The 24,752-nt window shown below is 42.2% G+C and overlaps 1 protein-coding gene across 1 annotated transcript in view; it reads left to right on the forward strand.

Annotated features, from left to right (window-relative positions):
• The window catches only part of C2CD3 (C2 domain containing 3 centriole elongation regulator), a 130,947-nt gene that overhangs the window by 81,395 nt on the left and 24,800 nt on the right, over positions 1–24,752 (forward strand). The window contains exons 25-30 of the mRNA XM_060103271.1: positions 8,441–8,579; positions 11,124–11,188; positions 12,045–12,250; positions 13,630–13,763; positions 19,060–19,221; positions 22,902–23,122. Coding sequence (XP_059959254.1) covers positions 8,441–8,579; positions 11,124–11,188; positions 12,045–12,250; positions 13,630–13,763; positions 19,060–19,221; positions 22,902–23,122 — 927 coding nt within the window. The remainder of the gene's footprint in view (positions 1–8,440; positions 8,580–11,123; positions 11,189–12,044; positions 12,251–13,629; positions 13,764–19,059; positions 19,222–22,901; positions 23,123–24,752) is intronic.

Consider the following 24,752-nt stretch of genomic DNA (forward strand, 5'->3'; position numbering starts at 1 on the left):
TTACAATAGCCAGGTCACGGAAGCAAACTAAATGCCCATCGACAGATGAATGGATAAAGAAGAGGTGGTACATATATACAATGGAATATTACTCAGCCATAAAAAGGAACGAAATTAGGTCATTTGTAGAGACATGGATGGATCTAGAGACTGTCATACAGAGTGAAGTAAGTCAGAAGGAGAAAAACAAGTATTGTATATTAGCACATGTATATGGAACCTAGAAAAAATGGTACAGTTGAACCGGTTTGCAGGGCAGAAATAGAGACACAGATGTAGAGAACAAACGTATGGACACCAAGGGGGGGGAAGTGGCGGGGGGGGATGGTGGTGGTGTGATGAATTGGGGGATTGGGATTGACATATATACACTAATATGTATAAAATAGATAACTAATAAGAACCTGCTGTATAAAAAATAAATAAAATTCAGGAAAAAAGCACAAAAAATATATATCTAGTGTCTAGAGAGTTTAGAAACAGAGAAATCAAACATGTCTGAGAAATCAGAACTTTTAAGAATGAATATGATTTCAGAAAGGTGGGAATGAAATTCCAGGTGGTTATCTCAACTTGAGCGAAGATATTGAAGTGGGAAAGGGTATGTTCTAGGCCTCCTTGGAGCAAACATGGGGAATTGTGGTGGCAGTTGATCCTCTTTGGCTGAAGTTCATGGTCATTACAAGGGATCTATAGAGAATCATGAAGATATAAATAAGAAAATTGCTGAACTGCAGCAAGGGCTCAACTAAGACTAATTGACATGATTTTAGAGTGGCAGTGGACATACTGGTGGCACAATGCTGACTTTTTCCAGCAGTGCTTGGCTTCCTTTCCCTTCCAATTGTAACATATGGCAAGCCATTCCCTGGGCCTGTGCTCATGCACCTTTCTTAGCCAGGATTCCTTTCTCCCTTCCCCAGTTACCAAATTCTCCCCAACATCCTGCTCTTCCTCTTAGTCACCCTGTTCCAGCCACGCTGGCCTCTTTGCTTTTTCTTAAATGTATAGGCAGACTCCTGCTTGGGGCCTTTGAATCTGGTGTTCTCTCTGTTCTTCACTCCTGGCCTGTCTTTACTGAAATCACTGGCTCAGCAAGGCCTTCCTTGGTCACCCATCTAAAATTACAGCCTTTCTCCAACAATACCTGTCCCTCTTTCCTGCTTTATTTTTTCCTATGGCCTTTAAATAGTGTATTTTGTTTATTTTCTGTCTTTCTAGAAAAAGATAAGTCCTACAGAGACAGAAATTTTTTGTTTTATTTACTGCTAAATCCCCAACACCTAGAACTGTGTCTGACACATAATAAGCAGTGAATATTTGTTAAATAAGGAGCAGATGAATATGAGACCTTGCTCAAATGCCCTTTTTCTCCTTTTAATACGTACTCTGATTTTATGCTTTGCCTCTCCTGCAGGAAAGTTGCTTATGTGGAAATTTAGCAGAGGAGATGTTGCAGGGATTAATAGATTCATTCAACAAATAGTTATTAAGCTTCCACTGTGTCTAATACAGGGTATAGGATCGTGTCCTCTTACACAGAAGGTTTCTGTCACCTTTTCTCTATTCTCACTGCCTCCTTGCTTGTTCAGCCTTCAGAAACTTGGACTAAAGTGGTAGCCCTTTCAATGATTGCTGCGAACAATATTCTCTTTCAATATCTTTTTCATTATACTACTGAGGTTATACTTATTACTTTGTACTGAAAATGTTTCTTAATGTGTCTCTCCACTAGGCTGCCTGTTCCTTGGGGACAGGGACTGTGAGTTTATTTCTGTATCTCAACACCTGGGTCTTCCTGATGCAACTAAGCAAGCATAATCTGCTCTTGTTTGTGAATATGATGCTCAGCACCTCTCATATTTCTGGTATGAGTTACAAATCTGTAAATCACTTGTTATTTGGCCTCTTTCCATTTAGCCAGGGTAGATCAAGCTTCAGAGTGGACACTTTCAGAGGTCTCTTGTCTCCCAAGTCCTACCCTCGCAGTGATAGGCCCATATAGTCCTTCGCCCTGCAAATATTTATGCTTCAGTCAGACCCTGTGCTGGGCCCTGAGTGTACAGACCTGCCCATCATCTCTCTGAAATTGCCTTCCAAATGATGATATAATAGAAGGACTTCTGGAATGGGAGTCAGAAGACTGACTTCTGGCCCTAGCTAAGCCATTAACTTGCTTAGTGACTCTGGGCAAACCCAATTCTCTTTTCCTCAGCTGTGAAATGTGATGGTCATATAAAATCATTTCTAAGGTTCTCTTCACCTCTCATCTTCTAAGAATATGGAGCTGAGGGCAGCATATCCCACACTCTGAGTCAGTTATAAATGGCCAAGCTTTTGTGAAAACCATGTAGATGCTTCCTTAATATCCAGGTTGGCTGTCGTCCTGCCTTCAACAGTGTTCTCTGTGTGTCTGTCCCTCTCATGCCTTAGAAGCTTCTTCCTTGAGGAAGGAAACGAATGATTCCTTAGTGCAAAGCTGCATGCAGAGGATTCACTAACAGTCCTGAATTATGCCTTAAACCCGAGGCAGCATAGTCCCCACTGTGGTCCTGGTTCTGAAATACAGGAGTTTCTTGGATACTTTTGTTAGAAAAGGCTCTAAGGAACCTTCAAGAATCAGCTTCAGTACTCATAAGACTTGTGTACTTATACTCAACATGACCGGTATCTCTAGCCCTGTCTTACAAATGAGGCAATCAAGGAACAGAAATGTAAAGTGATTTGAGGTAATCTAAATTATACTCAGTGAAAATCAAAACCATCTTCAGTATCATCATCCTTTAGAGGCTCTCTTTCAACTACCCAGGCAGAGTTACGGGTCCTTCTCTGTTCCCACAGTCCCCTGTGCTTTTGGCATAGTCTTTATCTTATTGTATTATAATTATCTGTGTCTCTGCCTCCAGATCAAGAATCAGATCTGACTCATCTGTGCAGGTGTGCCACAGAGCAGCTGTCAGTTAATGTTAGCTTAACAAAACTGAACTAGGTTTTTATTAACATAAAAATTTGGGCATTGCTTCAGGGAAAGTTTCCATCTGTTCACTCCAGGCCAGAGGGAGAGCTTTTCTCTTAACCAGGTAGAATTAATTATAAGTATTGCAATGGAATATCCCTGGAATAGGAGTTAGGAAACCTGGCTGGATCTTCCAAATGCTAGTTTACCAGATGTGTGACAAGCAAGCCACTTTACCTCTCTGTTCCTTGGTTGCCTTATTTGTAAAATAGAGACAGAGACACCCATCTTGTGTGATTATCAGGGATGTCATCAGCACAAGTTTAGTGCTGATAAGAAAACTGTAAGCTGTAAAGTGTTAAAAATAAGGGGTGGTTATTTTAATCTCATTGAAGCAATCATACCATTTTTGATGCATAAAACTACTACTTTCATACTTATGTAAAACACAGGAAATCCAGTGAAAACTCTTAAAATGGTAAAGCTGGCTCATCTCAAGTCCTCTTAACTGCTCTCAATGTGTGTCCCAACCCAGTAGGAAGTATAGCAGTTTTCATCTCGGCTGCCTCCAAAAGTATATTAGAACTTGACCTTTTCCAGGAAGGTAAACAGGCCCAGCTAAATTTCCAAGCACAAAGGGAGAGCCAGGGAAACCTGATAGACCCAAGCAGATTTCTTTATCACCTGCCTCTTTGGCTGAAAGGAGTATTTCTGTTCAAGACTGAATAAGGAACTCTTTTTTTCCAAAGTAAAAATAGTACTTCTCTTTCAGGGACTTTAGCTAATAGCAGCCTCAAAAATAACGAACCTTAAAAGGGGGGGTTGGGCTTCCCTAGTGGCGCAGTGGTTGAGAGTCCGCCTGCCGATGCAGGGGACACGGGTTCGTGCCCCGGTCCGGGAAGATCCCACATGCCGCAGAGTGGCTGGGCCCGTGAGCCATGGCCGCTGAGCCTGTGCGTCCGGAGCCTGTGCTCCGCAATGGGAGAGGCCACAACAGTGAGAGGCCCGCGTACTGCAAAAAAAAAAGTGGGGGGGGGGGGGGTTGAGGTATGAGAGAGAGATCGGAGCAGTATTGGTATATATCTAGAATCATAGAATTTTATCGTAGGAAGTAATTTGAGAGCACATGTTTCTGAAGAAACTTGATGCCCAGAGAGCCAGAATGAAGTACCCAATATGTCACACTAAATCAGTGGCAGAGTACACCAGAACTGAGGGGTCCTATATCTCAGAACTACAGTTGGTCCTCTCTGCTGATCTCTCTCAGAGCTTTCCTGGGCAGATGCTGCTGTCCTCTGTTGGCGCACACAGCACACACACAAGGCAGCTTCTCTCTCTTCTCCAACCCTGGCAATCATCTGTAGACAAAGGGCAGCAGGGAGTCTACAAACCTTTAATAAGGGCCGTGGGCCTACTCTGCATTAGTTTAGTGAGGGAAACACAGACACACACAGATTATTGTAGAATACTATGGAAGCTGTCAGTATAGAGGGAGATTATCTCTCCCTAGCTGTGAGGATTTATGACATTCTGTTGGAAGAAATCAGTTGAGAAGCTTGAGACCTATTAATACTAAGGAAAATGGGAGACAGAGAGAGAGAGGTGAGATTGAGAGAGAGATGGAAGCTGTGTCAGGGAGAGTCCAGTTACAGGAAACAACTCCCTCCAGCCATTTTATTTACTTTTTTTTTTTTTTAAATTTATTTTTGGCTGTGTTCGGTCTTCATTGCTGTGCGCAGGCTTTCTCTTGTTGCGACAAGCAGGGGCTATTCTTCGTTGCGGTGTGCGGGCTTCTCATTGCAGTGGCTTCTCTTGTTGTGGAGCACGGGCTCTAGGCGCGCGGGCTCAGTAGTTGGGGCTCGCAGGCTCTAGAGCGCAGGCTCAGTAGTTGTGGCGCACGGGCTTAGTTGCTCCACGGCATGTGGGATCCTCCCAGACCAGGGCTTGAACCCATGTCCCCTGCATTGGCAGTCAGATTCTTAACTACTGCGCCACCAGGGAAGTCCCACTCCAGCCATTTTAAACAGAGAGGAGTTTAATATAGATTACTAAGGTACTTCAAGTTATTGGAAGGGCTCAGGGAGTGGGCTCTAGGCTAAGCTTTCAGGAGAGAACCAGTAGATCTTTTAAGTTTGAAATACAGTGCCAACACTGCAGCCCAGTGATCGGAAACTCTCATCAGCACTATTGACATCGGGCCTCTGGGGCCTCAGGGACCAAACCCTGAGTAGAAAACTCGGTGTCATCCTTGCTAGTAGCAAAAGCAAAAGGGAAAGGAACATGTATGTCCTCTGCCTCACGTCTGCCTTCCAGATCTGTTGTAATGGCATATAACAGATAGAGACCAATTTGTATCCATACTGTAGCACAAAAGAGTCTGTGACCCTTTCAATCTCCCCATTAAAGGAATACAATACAGTAAAAGTTAGTGGGGGTGGATGCTGAGCAAGTCAGTCCATGTAATACTGTTGAGTTTCACAAAAATAAAACTTTTTAAAGAAGATAGCTCACTAGATAAAGGTACCATTCGTGCTATTCTGTACATTTTACATTAGTAACAACGGGTGCTATATTATTGATTTCCATTAATTATTCTTTGCTTACTACCATTTTATTAGAATCATTTTTTCCTGCTCTTTCAAGAATATGCTTGTAAACTGGTTTTGCCAGGTTGTAGCCAGTGGTTTTTTGTTTTATTTTGTTCCTCCTGTAGTTCTTCTGTGTATCTTATTGTTTCTCTGCCTCCTGGTTAAGCCTTTTTCAGCGTCCTGCTTTGTTGGCAACTCTTGCACACGCCTCAGCTCCCTCCTGCCTCGCAGCCACTACCAGCTCTCACTTCTAAGGCTAGCATTCCTCTTCCTCCTCTTCAGTTCTCTTTCCCAAGGCCTTGTTGCAAAATCTCCACTCCTTTGTCTCTGTTCATCACCCATTTTCTTTCTTTATTAATTATCCCCAGTAAGAGGAACTAAAAAGTAATGCCATCTGGTCTGGTTGTTAGAAGTCACGAGATTAAATAACATGACATAAATTTTTTACCAAGATTTGGGGGGAAATATCATTTTTAGTTTAAACAAATAGGGCTGTATTATGGAAGATAATGTAAAATCCTCATGAAATTTTAGATAAAATACAAGCCTGTTAATAGATGTCATGTGTGTTGTTGCTCTTTCAAGGCAACAAGAACTCCAATGCTCCAGATTTTAGTATTTACTTATCTCTAAAAGTTGTTACTTTGGTGGGAAAATTTGAAAAGAATTGGTCTACTCTAATGGAAATTAGAGAGAACAGACTTGTGGTTGCCAAGGGGAAGGGGGGTGGGGGAGGGAAGGACTAGGAGTGTGGGATTAGCAGATGTAAACTATTATATGTAGGATGGATAAACAAGGTTCTACTGTAGAGCACAGGGGACTATATTCAATATCCTGTGATAAACCATCATGGAAAAAATATTTTTAAAAATGTCTGTGTGTGTATAACTGAGTCACTTTGCTATACAGCAGAGATTGCCACAACATTGTAAATCAACTATACTTTAATAAAAAATAAAATAGGGCCTCCCTGGTGGCGCAAGTGGTTGAGAGTCCGCCTGCCGATGCAGGGGATACGGGTTCGTGCCCCGGTCTGGGAGGATCCCATATGCCGCGGAGCAGCTGGGCCCGTGAGCCATGGCCGCTGAGCCTGCGCGTCCGGAGCCTGTGCTCTGCAACGGGGGAGGCCACAACAGTGAGAGGCCCGCATACCGCAAAAAAAATAAATAAATAAAATAAAATAAAATAAAATAATTTTTTTTAAAAAAGCACTTAATAAAACTACAAAAAAAATTGGTCTACTCTAATGGAAATTCTTTTGATTGAGGAAAACATAGCAAAGCAAAATTGCAGGCACTTCTGTTTCCCTAAAGAATGTTGAAGTTGGAGAGATCTAATGATGGGGGTATAACGTTCAGAGATTCTGCCTAGAGAGTCAAGAGAGGCTTCTCAGAGTAGAAGGTACTAGAGTCTGTCTTTTAAAGGCTACTTATTAAATGTTACACTGCTTGTGGAGGGGAGTAAAATCAGCATTCCTGAGTCTAAATGTGTTCATTGGATTTTCTGTCCACAGGGACAGCCTGGGGTCTTTGGAAGAGTAGTTACTGAAAGGAGCAATCAGAGAAGGAGCAGGGTGGAGCCTCAAAGATTAACTTCACCTACAAAGTAAAGTGGGAGTATGCATTTGGGGAAGCCTTGAGCTAGTCAGGTAGAAAGAAGACAAACCATTTAGAATCCACATACAGAATTTGTTCCTCTGGATCACGTAAATAATATTTAAGACATACTTATTTTCTTCTCTTCTCTTTCCTTCATCTGTAATCCTGAGTCATAGCATTTTAGAGCTGAAAGGGATCTTATGGAATGTATAGAGTCTACTTCATTATATAGAGTCTGTGTTAATCATCACTGTCGAAAAGAACTTTGTACTGTGATGGAAATGTTCTATATTTTTACTGTCCAGTATGGTAGCCACTAGCCACATGTAGCTATTGAGTGCTTGAAATATAGCTGTGTAACTAAGAAACAGAATTTTTAATCTTATTTAATTTTCACTAATTTAAAGTAAAATAGCCACCTGTGGTTAGTGGTTATCTTGTTGGACAGCTGAGTTAGACTATCTAGTATTGTCATCCGTCTTCATTTTACATTGTTTTAAGAGAAAATAAATGACTGAGTCTCCCACATTGGAAACCCCATCTTGTAAAATTAGCATCAGCACAGTACTCAGTGTTTTACATTCATTTAACTCTAGTGGAGGCAATACAGGCAATGGCTGAGAGCTTGGACTCTAGAGCCAGAATGCTTGAATTTGACTCTAAGTTTACCGTTTAGTAAATGTGTGACCACTTAATAAGTGTTTGATCTCTCTGTACCCCAGTTTTTTCATCTATATAATGGGAATAATAATAATATCTTCCTCATAGGTTTGTTGTAATGATTAAATGAGTTAATACATGTATAGTTCTTAGAATAGTGCCTGGCACATAGTAAGTGTTATATAAGTGTTACCTACTATTATTATTTATTTTTAATGTTTACAACATCTGAGGAGGTGTAAGTATCATATGCCCCATTTGAGGAAGCGGTGGCCTAGATAGGCCTTGCCCAAGGTTACACAGAATGTGTATGGCAAAGCTAATCATTGATCATCTGACTTGTAAGTCCAGGCTCTTTGCAGTTCTGTCTTTTGCCTCTTAATCCAATATTTTCCATCATCCCACAGAGTACAAGGAGATGGGAGAAGTTGTTTCTTGCTGGGTAGTATTTATGAACTGAACCTTGAAAGGACAGTTTCAGTAGCAGAAACATTTCAGACACAGGGAATAGCTCAAAGAAAGACCCAAAGGTAGGAGAGAGCTAAGAATGGCTCTTCTTGTACCTGTATAATGAGAGACTTCCAACATATTCTTTTTGGTACCCTAAAGTATAGTCACTCCACTCTTTTCTATTTCAGGGAGTCCCTTGACACAGAGGAAAGTATCAATACCCAGTTGTTGTGTATCCTTCACAACAGCTGATGAGCCATCTCCTATCTACACCCCAGTGGTTGAAAACACAGATTCCCCCATCTGGAATTTTCAACAGCAATCAAGGTTTGTATTTTATGATTTTCCATCAACCTTCCAAAATCTGCTTTTTGTTCCAAGAGACAAATTCAGAGTGAGGAATGTAACAGACACAACAATATTGAGCAGAGTTGGAGAATGCTTTCCTTTAATCCTAGTGCTTATGAATTCACAGCTAGTGGTGGTTTAAAGGTTTATTTGTGGTGTTTTTTTTTGTTTTTTGTTTTTTTTTTGTGGTACGCGGGCTTCTCACTGCTGTGGCCTCTCCCCTTGCGGAGCACAGGCTCCGGACGCGCAGGCTCAGCGGCCATGGCGCACGGACCCAGCCGCTCCGCGGCATGTGGGATCTTCCCAAACCGGGGCACGAACCCGTGTCCCCTGCATCGGCAGGCGGACTCTCAACCACTGCGCCACCAGGGAAGCCCTTGTGGTGTTTTTTAACTCTGCTCAGTACAACTCAAAAATTATTCAGTGAAGACCTCTTATATGCTCTGCTCTGTTCTGGGCAGTGGGAATTAAAGGTAATCGATTAAGACAGTCCCTGAAGACCCCTCAGCTAAGTGTGGAAGAATGTATGCAAGCTATCTAGGTGAAGAAGGCAGAGAGGACTGATCTCAGGAAAGGCTGTGGATTATACATCCTTGGAAAAGATTTCTGGTGCAGTGGAAAGAGCCAGGGCTTGGAACCAGAGAGACTTGGCCTCATACCCCATCTCTGTCATTTACTAGCTGTGTGAACAAGTTACATAACATCTCTGAGCCTCAGATTCCTCATCTGTAAAGTGGAGGTAATTTTTACAGGGTTATTAGGAGGTCCAAATTACATGACATTTAGGGAAATTACTTCCTGGTACGTGGTAGGTACATAACAAATGACAGATCTCCTTCGGAAGCTCAAAAAAAGGGGGAGATGGAGTCCTGTCAACCATGTGGCAGTGCAGCTCGGAGGTCAGGGGCTGGTACAGAGGCCCACTGCTGTGGTACCAGGCTCTCCTCCCTTTTCTTCTGTTACCTGTTGCATTATCATTAAAAGTGGGATTCTATTACTAATTATTGTTACTATTATCTTTACACTGCATCACCTTTTGCAAAGTTTAATTCTTGTCCACCAACACCAGCCATGCCACATGGTATCTGATCTGCTGTTTTCTCACAGTGTTTATGTACCTAATCAAGTCTCAGCAGTTGCTCACATGTTCAGTGTTGTGAAATCTGAGTGGTTGACTTGAGTCAGGAGCTATAACTGCAGTGACAACTCAGTACTGTCTATGGTGAGCTACTGGAAATAATAGATATTCTGGCCATAGTGGCCAGTACTGAAATATAAAATCTGCCTCAAAAGATAGGCGACCAGAGGGCTGAGCTTCTAAGTGAGGGTGATTTGTTCATTCAGAACCTAACTTTACTAACTTGTTAAAGCAACATTAACAATCACCTCATTTCATCCCCTAACTATACAGTTGAGGAGACTGTGGCCCAAGGAGGTTACATAGTCTGTTGGTAACAGAGGCAAGATTAGAAGAAAAATGAATGATGGTGCTGTGTGCAATTTCCTTATCACAAAATTGTTTCATTTGATCCTCCTAGAAACCTTGTAGGTAGATAATAATATCCCGTTTAACAGGTAGGAAAATCAGGGCTCAAAGAGACTGAGTGCTCAGGGTCACTCAGGTAATACTAGGAGAGCTAGAATTCAGAGGTGGATGTTTTGACCCCCGGCTAGAATTCAAATCTCTGACACAGTATTTGTTCCAAGTTAGCACAGTGCCTCTCACTGGTCTTGAAGTCGGCTCTCTTCATTTCCCCATTGGAGTCTGGAGAAGGAAATTAAGTCTCTTAGTTTTCTCTGGTTCTCCATCTTGCTCCCCTGGAGCAAGGGTACCTGCTTTGTAGTTTAAAACTATATAATTCACTTCATATAAAATATATTAGAGGTGCTCAGTGAATTCCACATTGACTTCTTTAACCTGGTAAGAAAGTTGGGTACTTTCTTATTTTGGTGCCTTGCCTCTGCACAGTGTGGCTCTGGAGTCAGGCAAACTAGGGTTCAAATCACAGCTCTGCCACTTACTGACTCTTATGTGACCTTGAAAAACTGACTTCACATCTCTGAGCCCAGCTTCATCATCTGTAAAACAAGGATAATAATGTCCATGTCATAGGTTTTTGTGCAGATTACATGTATAAGAAACACTTGGCACCATGGCTGGCCCGAGGTAGGTACTCAATGAACACTTTTTCCTCTCTTCTCACTATCTCCATGCACCACCACAAGGCATAAGAAGAATCCTTACCTGCTCCAATAAAATGGGGTAGGGGGGTAGGGGGAAGAATACTACATCACGGTTGCTTGTTTTTAGGTCTTGACAAGTTCCTAGTTACTTCACCTCTCTGAGCTTCCATTCCCTCCTTTTAACTGTGAAGATAAAAATATATCCTAGAAGATGATCCTAAGCATGAAATGAAAATGTTAGAAAAGTGTTTTGCAACTATAAGATGTTCTTCAAGTCTAAGTTTCATACTAGAGGAGCTTCCTATGCAGTTAATCTATGGTGGTTGTTTTTCTTAATAGGCTATCAAAAGAGCTTCTTTTGGACCCACAACAAACTCTGGTCTTCAAAGTTTGGCATAAAGGAGGTATGAACTCTGTCTTACTTGGTTGTAAAAATAAGTTCACATCATGTTGACAATTTGCCAATCCTTTTCTTTTTTGAACCAAGTAAAACCATGGCACTGATGGTTCTGGGAACACATACGTATGTTAGAGGTAATCCCACAGATTACCCGCTCTCTGTCATTAAGAGCAGCCTGAGGGAATTCCCTCATGGTCCAGTAGTTAGGACTCGTAGCTTTCACTGCTGTGGCCCAGGTTCAATTCCTGGTCAGGGAACTAAGATCCCACAAGCCGTGCAATGCAGCCAAAAAAAAAAAAAAACCCAAAAAATGAGCGGCCATAGCCCAAGCTCATTTTGCACCCTGTACTGGTTTTCTAGGGGGTTATTTGTCCTTTTTTTTGTGAATTATGTCTCTTTTGTTCTTAATTAAATATAATACATATGTATGTTATAGAAAATTTGGAAAATACAGACAAGTAAAAGTAAGAAAATGCCAATCCCTCATAATTCCAAGGGTGATGGTCTTTCAAATGATTTCTTTCAGGATCCACTGCCCTAAGGAAAATCAGTGAGACGTGATAACATAGGGAAAAGAACAAGTGTTTCTTATGTTTAAGGGGTGTTTTCTAGTTGCCTGTATCAAGAGGAGAGGACTCAACCCTGCCAGCTTTGCCCTACCATACAATTAGGGAACTTACAGTAGTTAGAAAGCAGGCTGTGGTTGCCAGTCTCTCATCCTTGTTATCTGTCTTTTCTGTTGATTGTGGAATCACTGAACCCCTTCCCATCCTCTAAATCAGTTTCTCTGTGTGCCATCTCGAATCTCAGTGGCAGGACGTGCTCAGCCACATTGCCCAGCTCTTCTCTTTCCCCCACAGATGAGGACAGGGTGATTGGCTTTGCCTCAGTGGACCTCTCCCCGCTGCTCTCTGGCTTCCAGTTTGTCTGTGGCTGGTACAACATTACAGACTTCAGTGGAGAGTGCCAAGGGCAGATAAAAGTTGCCATCTCCCCTTTGGAGAGTTTGATGCACTTCAGAGAAGAAAGGCAAGCAAGACGTAGGATGGAGACCTCAGGATCACTGGTATGTATCCTGATTCACATCCTTAACCAATAAGGGTTCTACTGAGCAAAACCTATAAGAAGATAATTTACATGTGTTTGGTACTTTCCAGCATACAGAATACATTTGTGTCTCATAATGACCTCATGACTTTTTTGGGGTGAAAATGTTCTGGAATTACATGGTGGTGATGGATGCACAATTCTGAATATACTGAAAACCACTGAATTGAACACTTTCAAAGGGTGAATTTTATAATACGTGAATTAAATCTCAATTTTTAAATAAAGTAAGATTAGTTGCAGTGTGGAATCTGAAACCACATTGGATGAACTTTTTTAAAAAAAACTCTGTCACATTAAAATCATTGGTCTATTAAAAATTAAAAGAGAATGGGAAGAGGGGAATTGATGATAGTAAGTACAGACAACTCTCTCAGAGAGTTTAACTGTAAAGGAAAGGAGACTTTTCCAGGCTGTCCCAGATAGGAGAACTCTATCAAGGCAAAGACTGTGTTTTACTCATCTGTCTGTCACGCATGCCTGGCCCAGGGTTTGGTAAAGTGGGCATCAGTAAATATCAAATGAATGAATGAGTGAATAAATGCATGCGTGAGAAAATGACAAAGAGTTTAAATAGTCCCCATATAGGAGGGTCTTTTCTTTACATCAACCCTGGTAATCATGAGACAAGAAATATCACAGCCAGATTATCCTCACATGTAAGGAAAATGTAAGATGTCCAGCCAGGAGTTCACAAACTAGTGGAGGAAACAAGAGCATAAATAAAAATAAAGCAGCCTTTTAAAAGCAGTCTGAGGGCTTCCTCGTGGCGCAGCAGTTGGGAATCCGCCTGCCAATGCAAGGGACACGGGTTTGATCCCTGGTCCAGGAAGATCCCACATGCCGTGGAGCAGCTAAGCCTGTGCACCACAACTACCGAGCATGAGCTGTAGAGCCCATGAGCCACAACTACTGAGCCCATGAGCCACAGCTACTGAGGCCCGCGTGCCTAGAGCCCGCGCTCCGCAACAAGAGAAGCCACGACAATGAGAAACCCGCGCACTGAAACGAAGAGTAGCCCCCGCTTGCCGCAACTAGAGGAAGCCCACGCACAGCAACGAAAACCCAGTGCAGGCAAAAATTAATTAATTAAATGTTTTTTAAAAATTAAAAAAAGTCTGATAATGTAGTCTGTAAAATGGGGATAATAATAATACCTACCTCATAAGATTGTGATGTTTAAATGAGAAAATGCATGTACCTTGCTTAGTACAGTGTTCAATACACAGAAAATAAGAAACTATATGCATACAATAAATTTTACAAATTTATTTATACTGCTTTTTTCCAAAAGGGTTTGTGGCAACAAGTGTGCCATTTTTCTCTTTGCTTCTACAGATCCCAGTATACAGTACGTTTTCCTTCCCTGCCTCTGATATGTATGGTGCATTCCCTGGCTGCATTGCAGGACAGACTCCAGAACAACTTGTTCACACCTCTTCAAAGGAAGTTGATTTCTCCTCTCCTGAGAGGTGAGTGATTTCTTTATGATAGAAGGAAATGGGGTCAAGAGTGGAAATGTGCAAACTAGCTTGTCATTTCTCTCTTTCCTTTATTAGAGGAAGAAATGAGAGACAGGGAAAGACAATTGACCTTCTTTCATAACCCCTGGGAACCCCAAGATCCTATGAAAACCGTTTTTTGTTTGTTTGTTTTTTTGCGATACGCGGGCCTCTAACTGTTGTGGCCTCTCCCGTTCCGGAGCACAGGCTCCAAACGCGCAGGCTCAGTGGCCATGGCTCACGGGCCCAGCCGCTCCGCGGCATGTGGGATCCTCCCAGACCAGGGCACGAACCCATGTCCCCTGCATCGGCAGGCGAACTCTCAACCACTGCGCCACCAGGGAAGCCCTGAAAACAGTATTTATAAGATAGAAACTAGGGACTTCCCTGGTGGTACAGTGGTTAAGAATCTGCCTTCCAATGCAGGGGACACAGGCTCGATCCGTGGTCGGGGAACTAAGATCCCACGTGCTGCAGAGCAACTGAGCCTGTGCGCGGCAACTACAGAGCCCACGTGCTCTGGAGCCCACACGCCACAACTAGAGAGCCTGCATGCCGCAATGAAAGATCCCACATGCTGCAAATAAGACCCATCACAGCCAAAAATAAATAAATAAATATTTTTTTTAAAAAGGGAAGTTTTACTGCTATCAAAAGGGTAGCTTCAGTGCAAGGGACTCTTTTCTCTTTTCCTCAGAGGCCTTTAACCTTCAGCCCTAAAATCAGTCATCAGCTGTGTGAGAAACATATCATGACCTTTCCCCTCCCAAACCTACAGGCCACGTTATTTTGTGAAAAGCAGTTGGCCCACCCTTTTCACCTAGCCAACTGTGGATATACATATGGATATCAGGACTAGAGCATATTCCATCCTGTCAAAGGGTAGAATCTAAGACTAAGATTGCTTCTTTCCACCCCATTCCCCTCAGGCCCTAGTGTCATTTGGCATCCCCCTGCCTCCATCAGTCTTTTCCTTGGCTCTCTCTCCACCTCAGGGAGAAGGCAAGGGATCTTATACGAGCCACTCCTACAGCAGCAGTTACTGAGTAGACCCTTTATTCCAAGAAAGATACTCTAATACTGCTTAGCCACTCAAAGACCCATTTCAGTGCTATGTAGCTTTCATACCACATGAAGAGAGCCTCTGCCCTCTGCATAAAGGGAGCCCATGTGTATGTGAAATCCTAGATCCCAATATCTATTTTATAGGTGTTACGTTGACCATAGCCAATCAGTGAGACAATCAAAGGAATCTCAGAATAATTATGCTGAGAGAGAGAATAATTATGCTGAGAGAGAGAAGCTAGACAAAGAGTACATTGTATATGATTCCATTTATATAAAATTCTAGAAAATGTGTACTAATCTATAGTGACAGAAAGAAAATCAGTGGTTGCCTAGGGATAAGGCAGGATGAATGGAGTGGGAAAGAGGGAGGAATTACAAAGGACAGGAGGAAACTTTTAGGGGTGATGGATATGTTCATTAATGTGTGTGGTAATGGTTTCCTTAGAGGTACATATATGTCAAAATACATATTGTACACTTTAAATATGTGAAGTTTATTATATACCGGTTATACTTTAATAAAGCAGTGGTTCTCAAACATTTCCGCTTCAGAACCCCCTTATACTCTTAAAAATTATTGATGACCTCAAAGAGGTTTGTTTCTGTAGGTTATAGCTATCAGTTTTTAGCATATTAGAAATTTAAATGGGGATACTTTTTAATTTCTTACAATTTTTTTATTTTTATTTTTATTGAAGTATAGTTGATTTATAATACATGTTAGTTTCAGGTGTACAGCACAGTAATTCAGTGATTTTATATATATATATATATTCCTTTGCAGATTCTTTTCCCTTATAGGTTATTACAAAATATTGAGTATAGTTCCCTGTGCTATACAGTAGGTCCTTGTTGGTTATCTTTTTTTTTTTTAATTTTTAAATTTTTTCGGCCGTGCTGTGCAGCATGCAAGATCTTAGTCTCCAAACCAGGGATCAAACCTGTGCCCCCTGCATTGGAAGCACAGAGTCCTAACTGCTGGACCACCAGGGAATTCCCGGTTTTCTGTTTTATATATAGTAGTGTGTATATGTTATAATCCCAACCTTCTAACTTATCCCTCCCTGCAACGCCCCCCCAAACTGAGAAACTTTTAAAACAAAATATACAAAATCAGTTGTGTTTCTGTACATCAGCAATGAATAATCCAAAATGAAATTGAAAAGATGATTCCATTTACAATAGCATCAAAAAGAATAAAATACTTAAGAATAAATTTAACCAAAAAAGTACAGAACTTGTTCTCTGAAAACTATAAACCATTGTTGAAATAAATTAAAGAAGTTATAAATAAGTGGAAAAATATCCCACGTTCATGGATTGGAAGAATTAATATTGTTAAGATCAGTTCCCCAAATTGATCTGTAGATTCAACATACTCCCTATATCACAGTCCCTGCTGCATTCCTTATGGAAATGGGCAAGCTAGTCCTAAAATTCATAAAATTTAAGGGACACAGAATAGGCAAAACAATCTTGAAAAGGAAGAAAAACATTCCCTATTTCAAAACTTACTACAAAGCTACAGTAAACAATACAGTACTGGTATAAGGATAGAAATAAAGATCAACAGAATAGAATTGAGAGTCCAGAAATAAACCCATGTGCCAAGATGTCAAAGGTGCCAAGATGGTTTAATAATAAGAATAGTCTTTTTTCAAGAAATGTGTTGGAACAACTGGATATCCACAAGCAGAAGACTGAAGTGGGACCCCCTTCCTCAGACCAGATACAAAACTAACTCCAAATGGGTCATATATCTAAATATAAGAGCTAAAACTATAAAAACTCTTAGAAGAAAACATAGTAATTTTTTATAACCTTCGATTAGGCAATGATTCCTTAGATATGACGCCAGAAGTAGAAGCAAAAAAGGAAAAAATGGATTCATCAAAATTTAAAACTTTCCTTCTACAAACGATACCAAGAAAGTAAAAAGACAACCCACAGAATGTGAGAAAATATTTGCAAATCATAGATCTGATAAGAGACTTGTATCCAGAATATATAAAGAGTTCTTACAACTTAATAATATAAAGCAAATAACTCAATTAAAAATAAGCAAATGGGGCTTCCCTGGTGGCACAGTGGTTGAGAGTCCGCCTGCCGATGCAGGGGACGTGGGTTCGTGCCCTAGTCCGGGAAGATCCCACATGCCGTGGAGCGGCTGGGCCCGTGAGCCATGGCCGCTGAGCCTGCGCGTCCGGAGCCTGTGCTCTGCAATGGGAGAGGCCACAACAGTGAGAGGCCCACGTACCGCAAAAAAATAAAAAATTAAGAAAATAAGCAAATGATCTGAATAGATACATCTCTAAAGAAGATATACAAATGGCCGATAAGCACATGAAAGGTGATTGATGTCATTAGCCATCAGGGAAATATAAATGAAAACTATAATGACATACCACTTCACATCCACTAGGACGGCTGTAATCAAAAAGACAAATATCACAAGTGTTGGAGGATATGGAGAAATTGGAATCCTCATACATAGCTTGTGGGAATGTAGAATGGTGCAGCTGTTTTGGAAAACAGTCTGGCAGCTCCTTAAAAGGTTAAACATAGAGTAACCATATGATCCAGTACTTTCACTCCTATGTATATACCCAAGAGAAATGAAAACATATGTCCACACAAAAACTTGTACATGATTGTTTGTAGCAGCATTATTCCTAATAACCAAAAAATAGAAACAACCCAAATGTCTATCAACTGATAAGCAGATAAACAAAACGTGATATATCTATACAATGGAAAATTATTCAGCCATGAAAAGGAATGAAGTACTGATATATGCTACCACATAGATTAAGCTTGAAAATACTATGCTAAATGGAAGAAACTAGTCACAAAACATCACATATGTATTATTCCATTAATATAAAATATCTGGATTAGGCAAACCTATAGAGACAGGAAGTGGATTAGCAGTTTCGTAGGGCTGGGAGGTTTGGGTGGAGGGTCAGGGGAGAGGAGGAAGTATGGAGTAATGGCTGTTAGGTGTAGGATTTCTTTTTAGAGTGATGAAAATATTCTAAAATTGATTGTGCTGATGGTTGCACAGCTCTGAATATATTAAAATCCATTGAATTGTACACTTTAAATGGGTGAGTTCTTTGGTTTGTGAATTATATCTCAATGAAGCTGTTATTTAAAAAGAAGAAGGGACTTTTCTGGTGGTCCAGTGGTTAAGAATCCACCTTCCAATCCAGGGGACGCAGGTTTGATCCCTGGTTGGAGAACTAAGATCCCACATGCCACGGGACAGTTGAGCCCGCGCACCACGACTAGAGAGCCCATGTGCCACACTACAGAGCCCATGCACTCTGGAGCCCACACGCACCACAGCTAGAGAGAAGCCTGTGCGCCGCAATGAAGAGCCCGTGCGCCACAATGAAAGATCCCGCGTGCCACAACTAAAACCCAACTAAGGGGCCTCCCTGGTGGCGCAAGTGGTTGAGAGTCCGCCTGCCGATGCAGGGGATACGGGTTCGTGCCCCGGTCTGGGAGGATCCCATATGCCGCGGAGCGGCTGGGCCCGTGAGCCATGGCCGCTGAGCCTGCGCGTCCGGAGCCTGCGCGTCCGGAGCCTGTGCTCCGCAACGGGGGAGGCCACAACAGTGAGAGGCCCGCATACCGCAAAAAAAAAAAAAAAAAAAAAAAAAACCCAACTAAGCCAAAAATAAATAAATTAATTTTAAAATAAATAAATAAATAAATAAATAAATAAATAAATAAATAAAAAGCAAAAAGAAGATGATTATTGCTGGGATCAAGTTCTTGAATACCGTGCTAAGGAACTTGAAATTTGTTCTAAAGATAAAAAAAGAGCAGCCAAAGCTAGAAAGGAATGATAGTAATTGAATAGGTTAGATTATGTTGAATGCTTAGAACAGTGCTTGGCACATAATAAGGACTCCATAAATGTTGTTGTTATTGTTATTTTAGTTCTGTGTTTTTAAAAAATCACTGAGGCTATAATGTAGAGAATTTATAAAAGGGGAATGAATAAGACTGAAGACAGAATTATTCAGGAGATAATTATAATCCAAGCAATTGAGTCGATGAAGCTAAAACTGTGGTAGTGGGGATGGATTTGCAGTACAATGTCAGGAGGGTGATTCGTTTGTTGTCACAAATTTATTGTTTGTTTTCTCATTGGTTGGGATTTTTTTTTGCCCCCATTTATTCCTGATAGAAGCAGTACCACAAGAAGCAAGGCATCACGCCATGAAGAGCATGTGCAGAACATCCGCCGATTCCATGAATCCCTGCAGCAGGGAGAGGCAATCTTGCCAAGTGATGACAAACTGACCACATCGCCCTTGTCCTCCCATACTTCCATTCTGACTTCTCTCAGGTGAGGCTCTCTGCTGAGTAAAGACACACAGGGAACCATAGTGGAGCGCAAGGTGAAGGGGCAAAGGCAACCTGCAGTACTGCTTTCTATCAGCTACCACTGCTCTGGGATGTTTAGCAAGGGCTTTCGTGTATGTTAGCTTCGAAGTGGACCTGGAGCCTCACAGGAGTCCTCACAGATGAATCTGTCTCAGCTTGAGGGCTTCCAGTCTTTCAGGGGGCTATATTTCTGGTCCACCTATAAATCTAGAAACTTTAGATTGGTCATCAAACTTAATAATAACCACCCTCACATCTACTCTACAACTTACGGAGCCTGATCCTGCCTGCTGTCTTACTATCTTTATCCTCACAACCACTGGATTCTTCCAGACCAGCATCTGTCCTGTTAATGCTTCCCTATCTCTTTCTTAGTTTAGTCAGCATCTGAGCCAGAAAAGCACTGTGAGAATTGAAAGGACCGTTAGAGATCATTTGGATCAGCCCCTGGATTACCTAATAAGAAGTGTGGTGCAGTGGAAAGGACTTGGCTCCAGAGTCAGATAGACTTGATTTCCAATCCTGGCTCTGCCATTCCCAGCAGAGGAGACAGCCATGTTGCCATTATAATTATAACCATGTATGATAAGAGTTCCAGGTTTCCTGGCCAAGGGTACATGGAGGAATGAGTAACATTCTAGGTTGGTCATGGAAAGATATAAAGAAGTCACATTTGAACTGGTCTTTAAAGGAACAAGTCAACAACTATGAAGGGCATTATGTGCAGGAAAAAAATGTGCTAAGGCCCAGGAGCATGAAACAATAAGCCCAGTTTGGGGAGATACCAGCAGTGCAGTTAGGGTGAGGCTGAGCGTAAGATGTAAGGAGCAGGGCAAGCTGTGTGGGAGTCAGTTCTTGAAGGGCCTTGAATGTCAGGCCAAGAGTTTGCACTTTTACAACAGTGATTCTCAAATGGAAAGTGATGGGGTCGGGAGGAAGAGAATGTGTAAAGTTTGAGGAAACAAATAAAAAAGGATTTTATTTTTTGAAAAAACTAATCTATTATTTGATTTCATAAAACAAGCTCAGAATGAAAGATTGGCAAAATCTTTTTTGGTGGGACATGGGTTAGAAAGGACTGAGCAGTCATGCTATAGACTGGGAAATTGCTCAAACTTATAAGGAAGTAATATGTTCAGATTCTCATTCTAGGAAGATGCTGGAGATTGGAGGCTAAGTAAAACCATCAACAGTGTGTCTGCATTTTATTGGTCCATTCACATGACATACTTTAGCACCCACTGAGGAAAGAGAGAAAGAAACTCTCCTTCACCCTAGAGCAGTTTCTCTCAACCTCAGCACTGTTGACATTTGGGCCAGATATTTTGCCTGTGGGCGCCTGTCCTGCGCATCGTAGGATATTTAGCAGCATCCTTGGTCTCTATCCACTAAATAGTAGCAGCACCCCTCTCCCAGCTGTGACAGCCAAAAATGTGTCCATGCACTGCCCAATGTCCCGTTGGAGCTAAAACCATCAGGCTGAAAACCACTGCCCTGGAGGAGTGGTTCTCAGAATTTAGTGTGTGTCAGAATCACATGAAGAGCTTATTAAAATAGTTATTGCTGGGACCCACCCATACAGTTCTTGATTCAGTAGGTCTAGGATAGGGCCTGAGAATTTGCATTTCTAACAACTTCTCAGGTGATGCTGATGCTGCCAGTCCTAGAGCCAGGTTTTGAGAACCACTGCCGTAGACAAATTCTCTACGAAACAGAGATGAAACAAGATAATGTCAATTTTGCATTACTTCCTTGGGTTCATGGAGCCCTAAAGCAGTGTTTCATTTGAGTCACAGCAATCCTGTGAGGCCTGCAGGGCAAGTATTACCAAACTTTTCCCACAAATGAGGAATTTGCAGCTAGGTGTTAATAGGTTCTATACCCAGAATCTCTGACAAGGCCAGTTGGGTTTGCATATTTTCTAAAGTTTGGCCAAGTTGACATTTGTCTGCATGTTCCTGCTACAGGTATTTATCTATGTGGCATAAACCCAGATATAGACACCTAAGTAAATCCACTATGATTTGATAGAGTTGTGGCTTCTAGTGATAGAATAAGGATCAGCTTTGTCCTCTCATTTAATTTACGTTTGACTCTAAGATATGCAGACTGTTCTTTTTTTTTTTTTTTTTTTTTTTTGCGGTATGCGGGCCTCTCAGTGTTGTGGCCTCTCCTGTTGCGGAGCACAGGCTCCGGACGTGCAGGCTCAGCGGCCGTGGCTCACGCGCCCAGCCGCCCCGCGGCATGTGGGATCCTCCCGGACTGGGGCATGAACCCGTGTCCCCTGCATCGGCAGGCGGACTCTCAACCACTGCGCCACCAGGGAAGCCCCAGACTGTTCTTAACAAAAGGATAGAGAGACTTTCTGTTTACTTCACAGTTATTTAGTGTATGTGTTGTGCAAGTTGTGCCAGGCACACTGAGTATACTAGAGAAATAGAGAAGTTTGAGATGTTATCTTCTATTACCAGACGCGCATGGCCTAGTTAGGGAAACTAAACTAACACATAATGAGAAAACTAAGGGAAAAGCTAAGGCAGAAGGTTAGATGCCAAGAGTGAAGGAGTTTAAGGGAGAGGTAGCCTAATGACTTGGGGCAGTGGACTTTGAAAAGGAGAAATATGAGCTGCACCTTAAAAAGTGAATAGGACAGGGACAGAGCAGGGAGCAGCTTGAACTCGGGTTCTAGCCTGCAGGGGTGTGAGGCAGAAATGAACCCAGTTGGGACAGAGCCCATCTACTATAATGGAAAAAGCATAAGTCTTGGAGTTCCAGTTTCCAAGTAGCTGCATGCTACTACTTACCCTAGACAAATCACTTAAATTCTCTGACCCTCACATTCCTTATTTGTAAAACAGTAATTACTGATCTCAGCTGGTTGGATGAGAATTAAACAAGGTAATGTGTTTGAAAGCATAAAACGTAAAATCCTATGCAAGTGAAGGTGGTAATAGTTGGTGTGATTTCTCTTCGGAGTAGTAAGAATGAATGTGCCCCCATTAAAAGTTTTTGAACAGAAGATTTTTTTAAAGCTCATTTATTCATGTCTATTTATCCATTCAGCATTCATTTATTTTGTGCCACGCACTGTGCTGGGTGCAGTAGATATAAAGGAATCAGCACAGAGTTCACATCACATCAGGGGAAATGGATGTGAAACAAACAGATGATATGGTTGAAGAGTACAGAAAGACTAGAGCACAGAGGAGCGGCCCTTAAACCAACACAGAGAGTCAGGGAAGGCTTGCTGGAAGAGGTCACTTGCTTGAAGGTCACTTGCTTGAATCATTCCATCAGGAATGGTTAAAAGATAGCAGAGGTCAGTGCTAGCCCAGAGTAAGGTGAAGTGAGGATTGGAATGATGATAAGAATGGTTCCCTATAAGGAGGTAGAATACTTGCCGGACATCAGAAGAGGAATCCCATTAGCCAGACAGAGGGGGAAAATGTTGTCCCCGGCAGTGGGATTGTAGTCAGAGAGGTGAAGGATGAATTGGTGGATTGGAGAGAGAGGGGCCCTGCTGTTAATAGACCAAGTGAGAGATGCTAAGGTCCTAGCTCAAGCAATGGAAAGTCAGGGGAACATAAAAGATGCTCATAATCCCAGTGAATGACCCTTTTTTCTTCTCCCCTTCTTTTGCAGGAGGAATATGAGTGAGCTAGATCAGATCCAGCGGTACTTCAGCCAGAAGCTCACCAAGCCTTTACTTCCCCTCAGTCCTCAGACCCATACTGCCATCTCGCAGTGCCAAGAGAGTCAGAGGGACCATCTTCGGCCAGGAGCCAGCAGCCTAGACCCCAAAAGCCATTGCATCCTGGAGAAATCCAATAACCTGGTGTTGCAAGTCAGCTCCTTAATCACAGGTATGGCTCAGGGCCACTCTTGTTGAGGAGTTATGGTCATGGGTGCTTACTCAAAAAGCATTTGAATGTGTGCCTTCAGACGAGTCTTTATGGCAAATAGAGACCAACAGCTTTCACCATCTTTCTTACTTATTTATTTACTGTCTTCCTTCTGAAAGGAGAGACATAGCAGCGTGGCACTGGGACATGTGCAATGGAAAGAACATGGGACTGAGAGGCAGGGGACCCAAGTCGAGTCCTTGGTGGGTTTGTGGCACAGACTTAACTGTTTGACTCTGAGCATACCCTTTCCCTTCTTGAGCTTCAGTTTCCCCAACCAGAAAAAGAGGGGAATGGATTAGATGAGTTCTTCAGTGGCAGTTTGTAAACTCGTGCCGCTCTATTTTCAGAAAAACTCAGCTACAAACATATTTCAGATTTTAATTCTCAGAGGCCAGAAGACTGCATTTTTGGCAAGCACCCCAGATGATTCTAGGTGTTGGTGGTCCATAGTCTACCCTTTGAAAAGCCCCCTTAAGTGGTGGTTCTCACTTTGACTGTATTGATATCATTGAGGGAGGTTTTTTTTTTCCTTGGCCACACCGCAATCTTAGCTCCCCGACCAGGGATTGAACCCGGGCCCTCAGCAGTGAAAGCACGGAGTTCTAACCACTGGACTGCCAGGGAATTCCCGGGATCATTTTTCTCAAGCAGAATGTGTAGATTCTACACAGGGATGAATAAGTTCAGTTTTTTCTCTTTAAAGGGAAAAAAAGCCACCATGGTTGATATTAGACGCAAACCTTCCTACCCTCTTCTCCCAGATACCTAACCTGTTGGTAGCCAGGACCACAGAAGTGTACTCTGTGTTTGGCTTCCACTTACTGTTTATTGAGCACCAACTGTGCCAGGCATTATTGTGTCACTAGTTCTGGCAGGATACAGTGGTGGACAAGACAGGCATTGTCTGTGCTTTCATCAAGCATGCATTCTGTAGTCAACCAAAGAAACTGCCCCTCCAAAAAGAAAGCATAAGAGCAAAACAGAGGGAGGCTTGTTTGGGGTGGAGGTGAGAGTGGATAAGGAGAATCCCTTTAAAGGTCATATTAAAAGAGGAGAGTGGGGCCTCCCTGGTGGCGCAGTGGTTGAGAGTCCGCCTGCCGATGCAGGGGATACGGGTTCGTGCCCCGGTCTGGGAGGATCCCATATGCCGCGGAGCGGCTGGGCCCGTGAGCCATGGCCGCTGGGCCTGCACGTCCGGAGCCTGTGCTCCGCAAAGGGAGAGGCCACAACAGTGAGAGGCCCACATACCGCAAAAAGAAAAAAAAAAAAAAAAAAAAAAAGAGGAGAGTGAGGAGAATCAAAGGCTTGAAGCCGAAGGGCCTTGAAGGCAAGCTTAGGAGTTTAATCTTTATCCTGGAAGAAAAAGGGGAGTTGTAAGCAAGGGGATGATGGAAGGAGAACTGATTTTCACAAGGAGAGGATGAATTTTGAAAGGAGTTACTGAATGCCTATATATGTGCTACACAATGTATGCCCATTTATCTCATATATTTTTCACCATAACGCTGTGAAAAAGGTGGTGTTTTATCACATTTTAAAGATAAACAGACTCAGGATAGTTTGCTCGTAACCACAAAATTGACAAGTG

The sequence above is a fragment of the Mesoplodon densirostris genome, chromosome 7, assembly GCF_025265405.1.
Source record: "Mesoplodon densirostris isolate mMesDen1 chromosome 7, mMesDen1 primary haplotype, whole genome shotgun sequence".
NCBI lineage: Eukaryota > Metazoa > Chordata > Mammalia > Artiodactyla > Ziphiidae > Mesoplodon > Mesoplodon densirostris.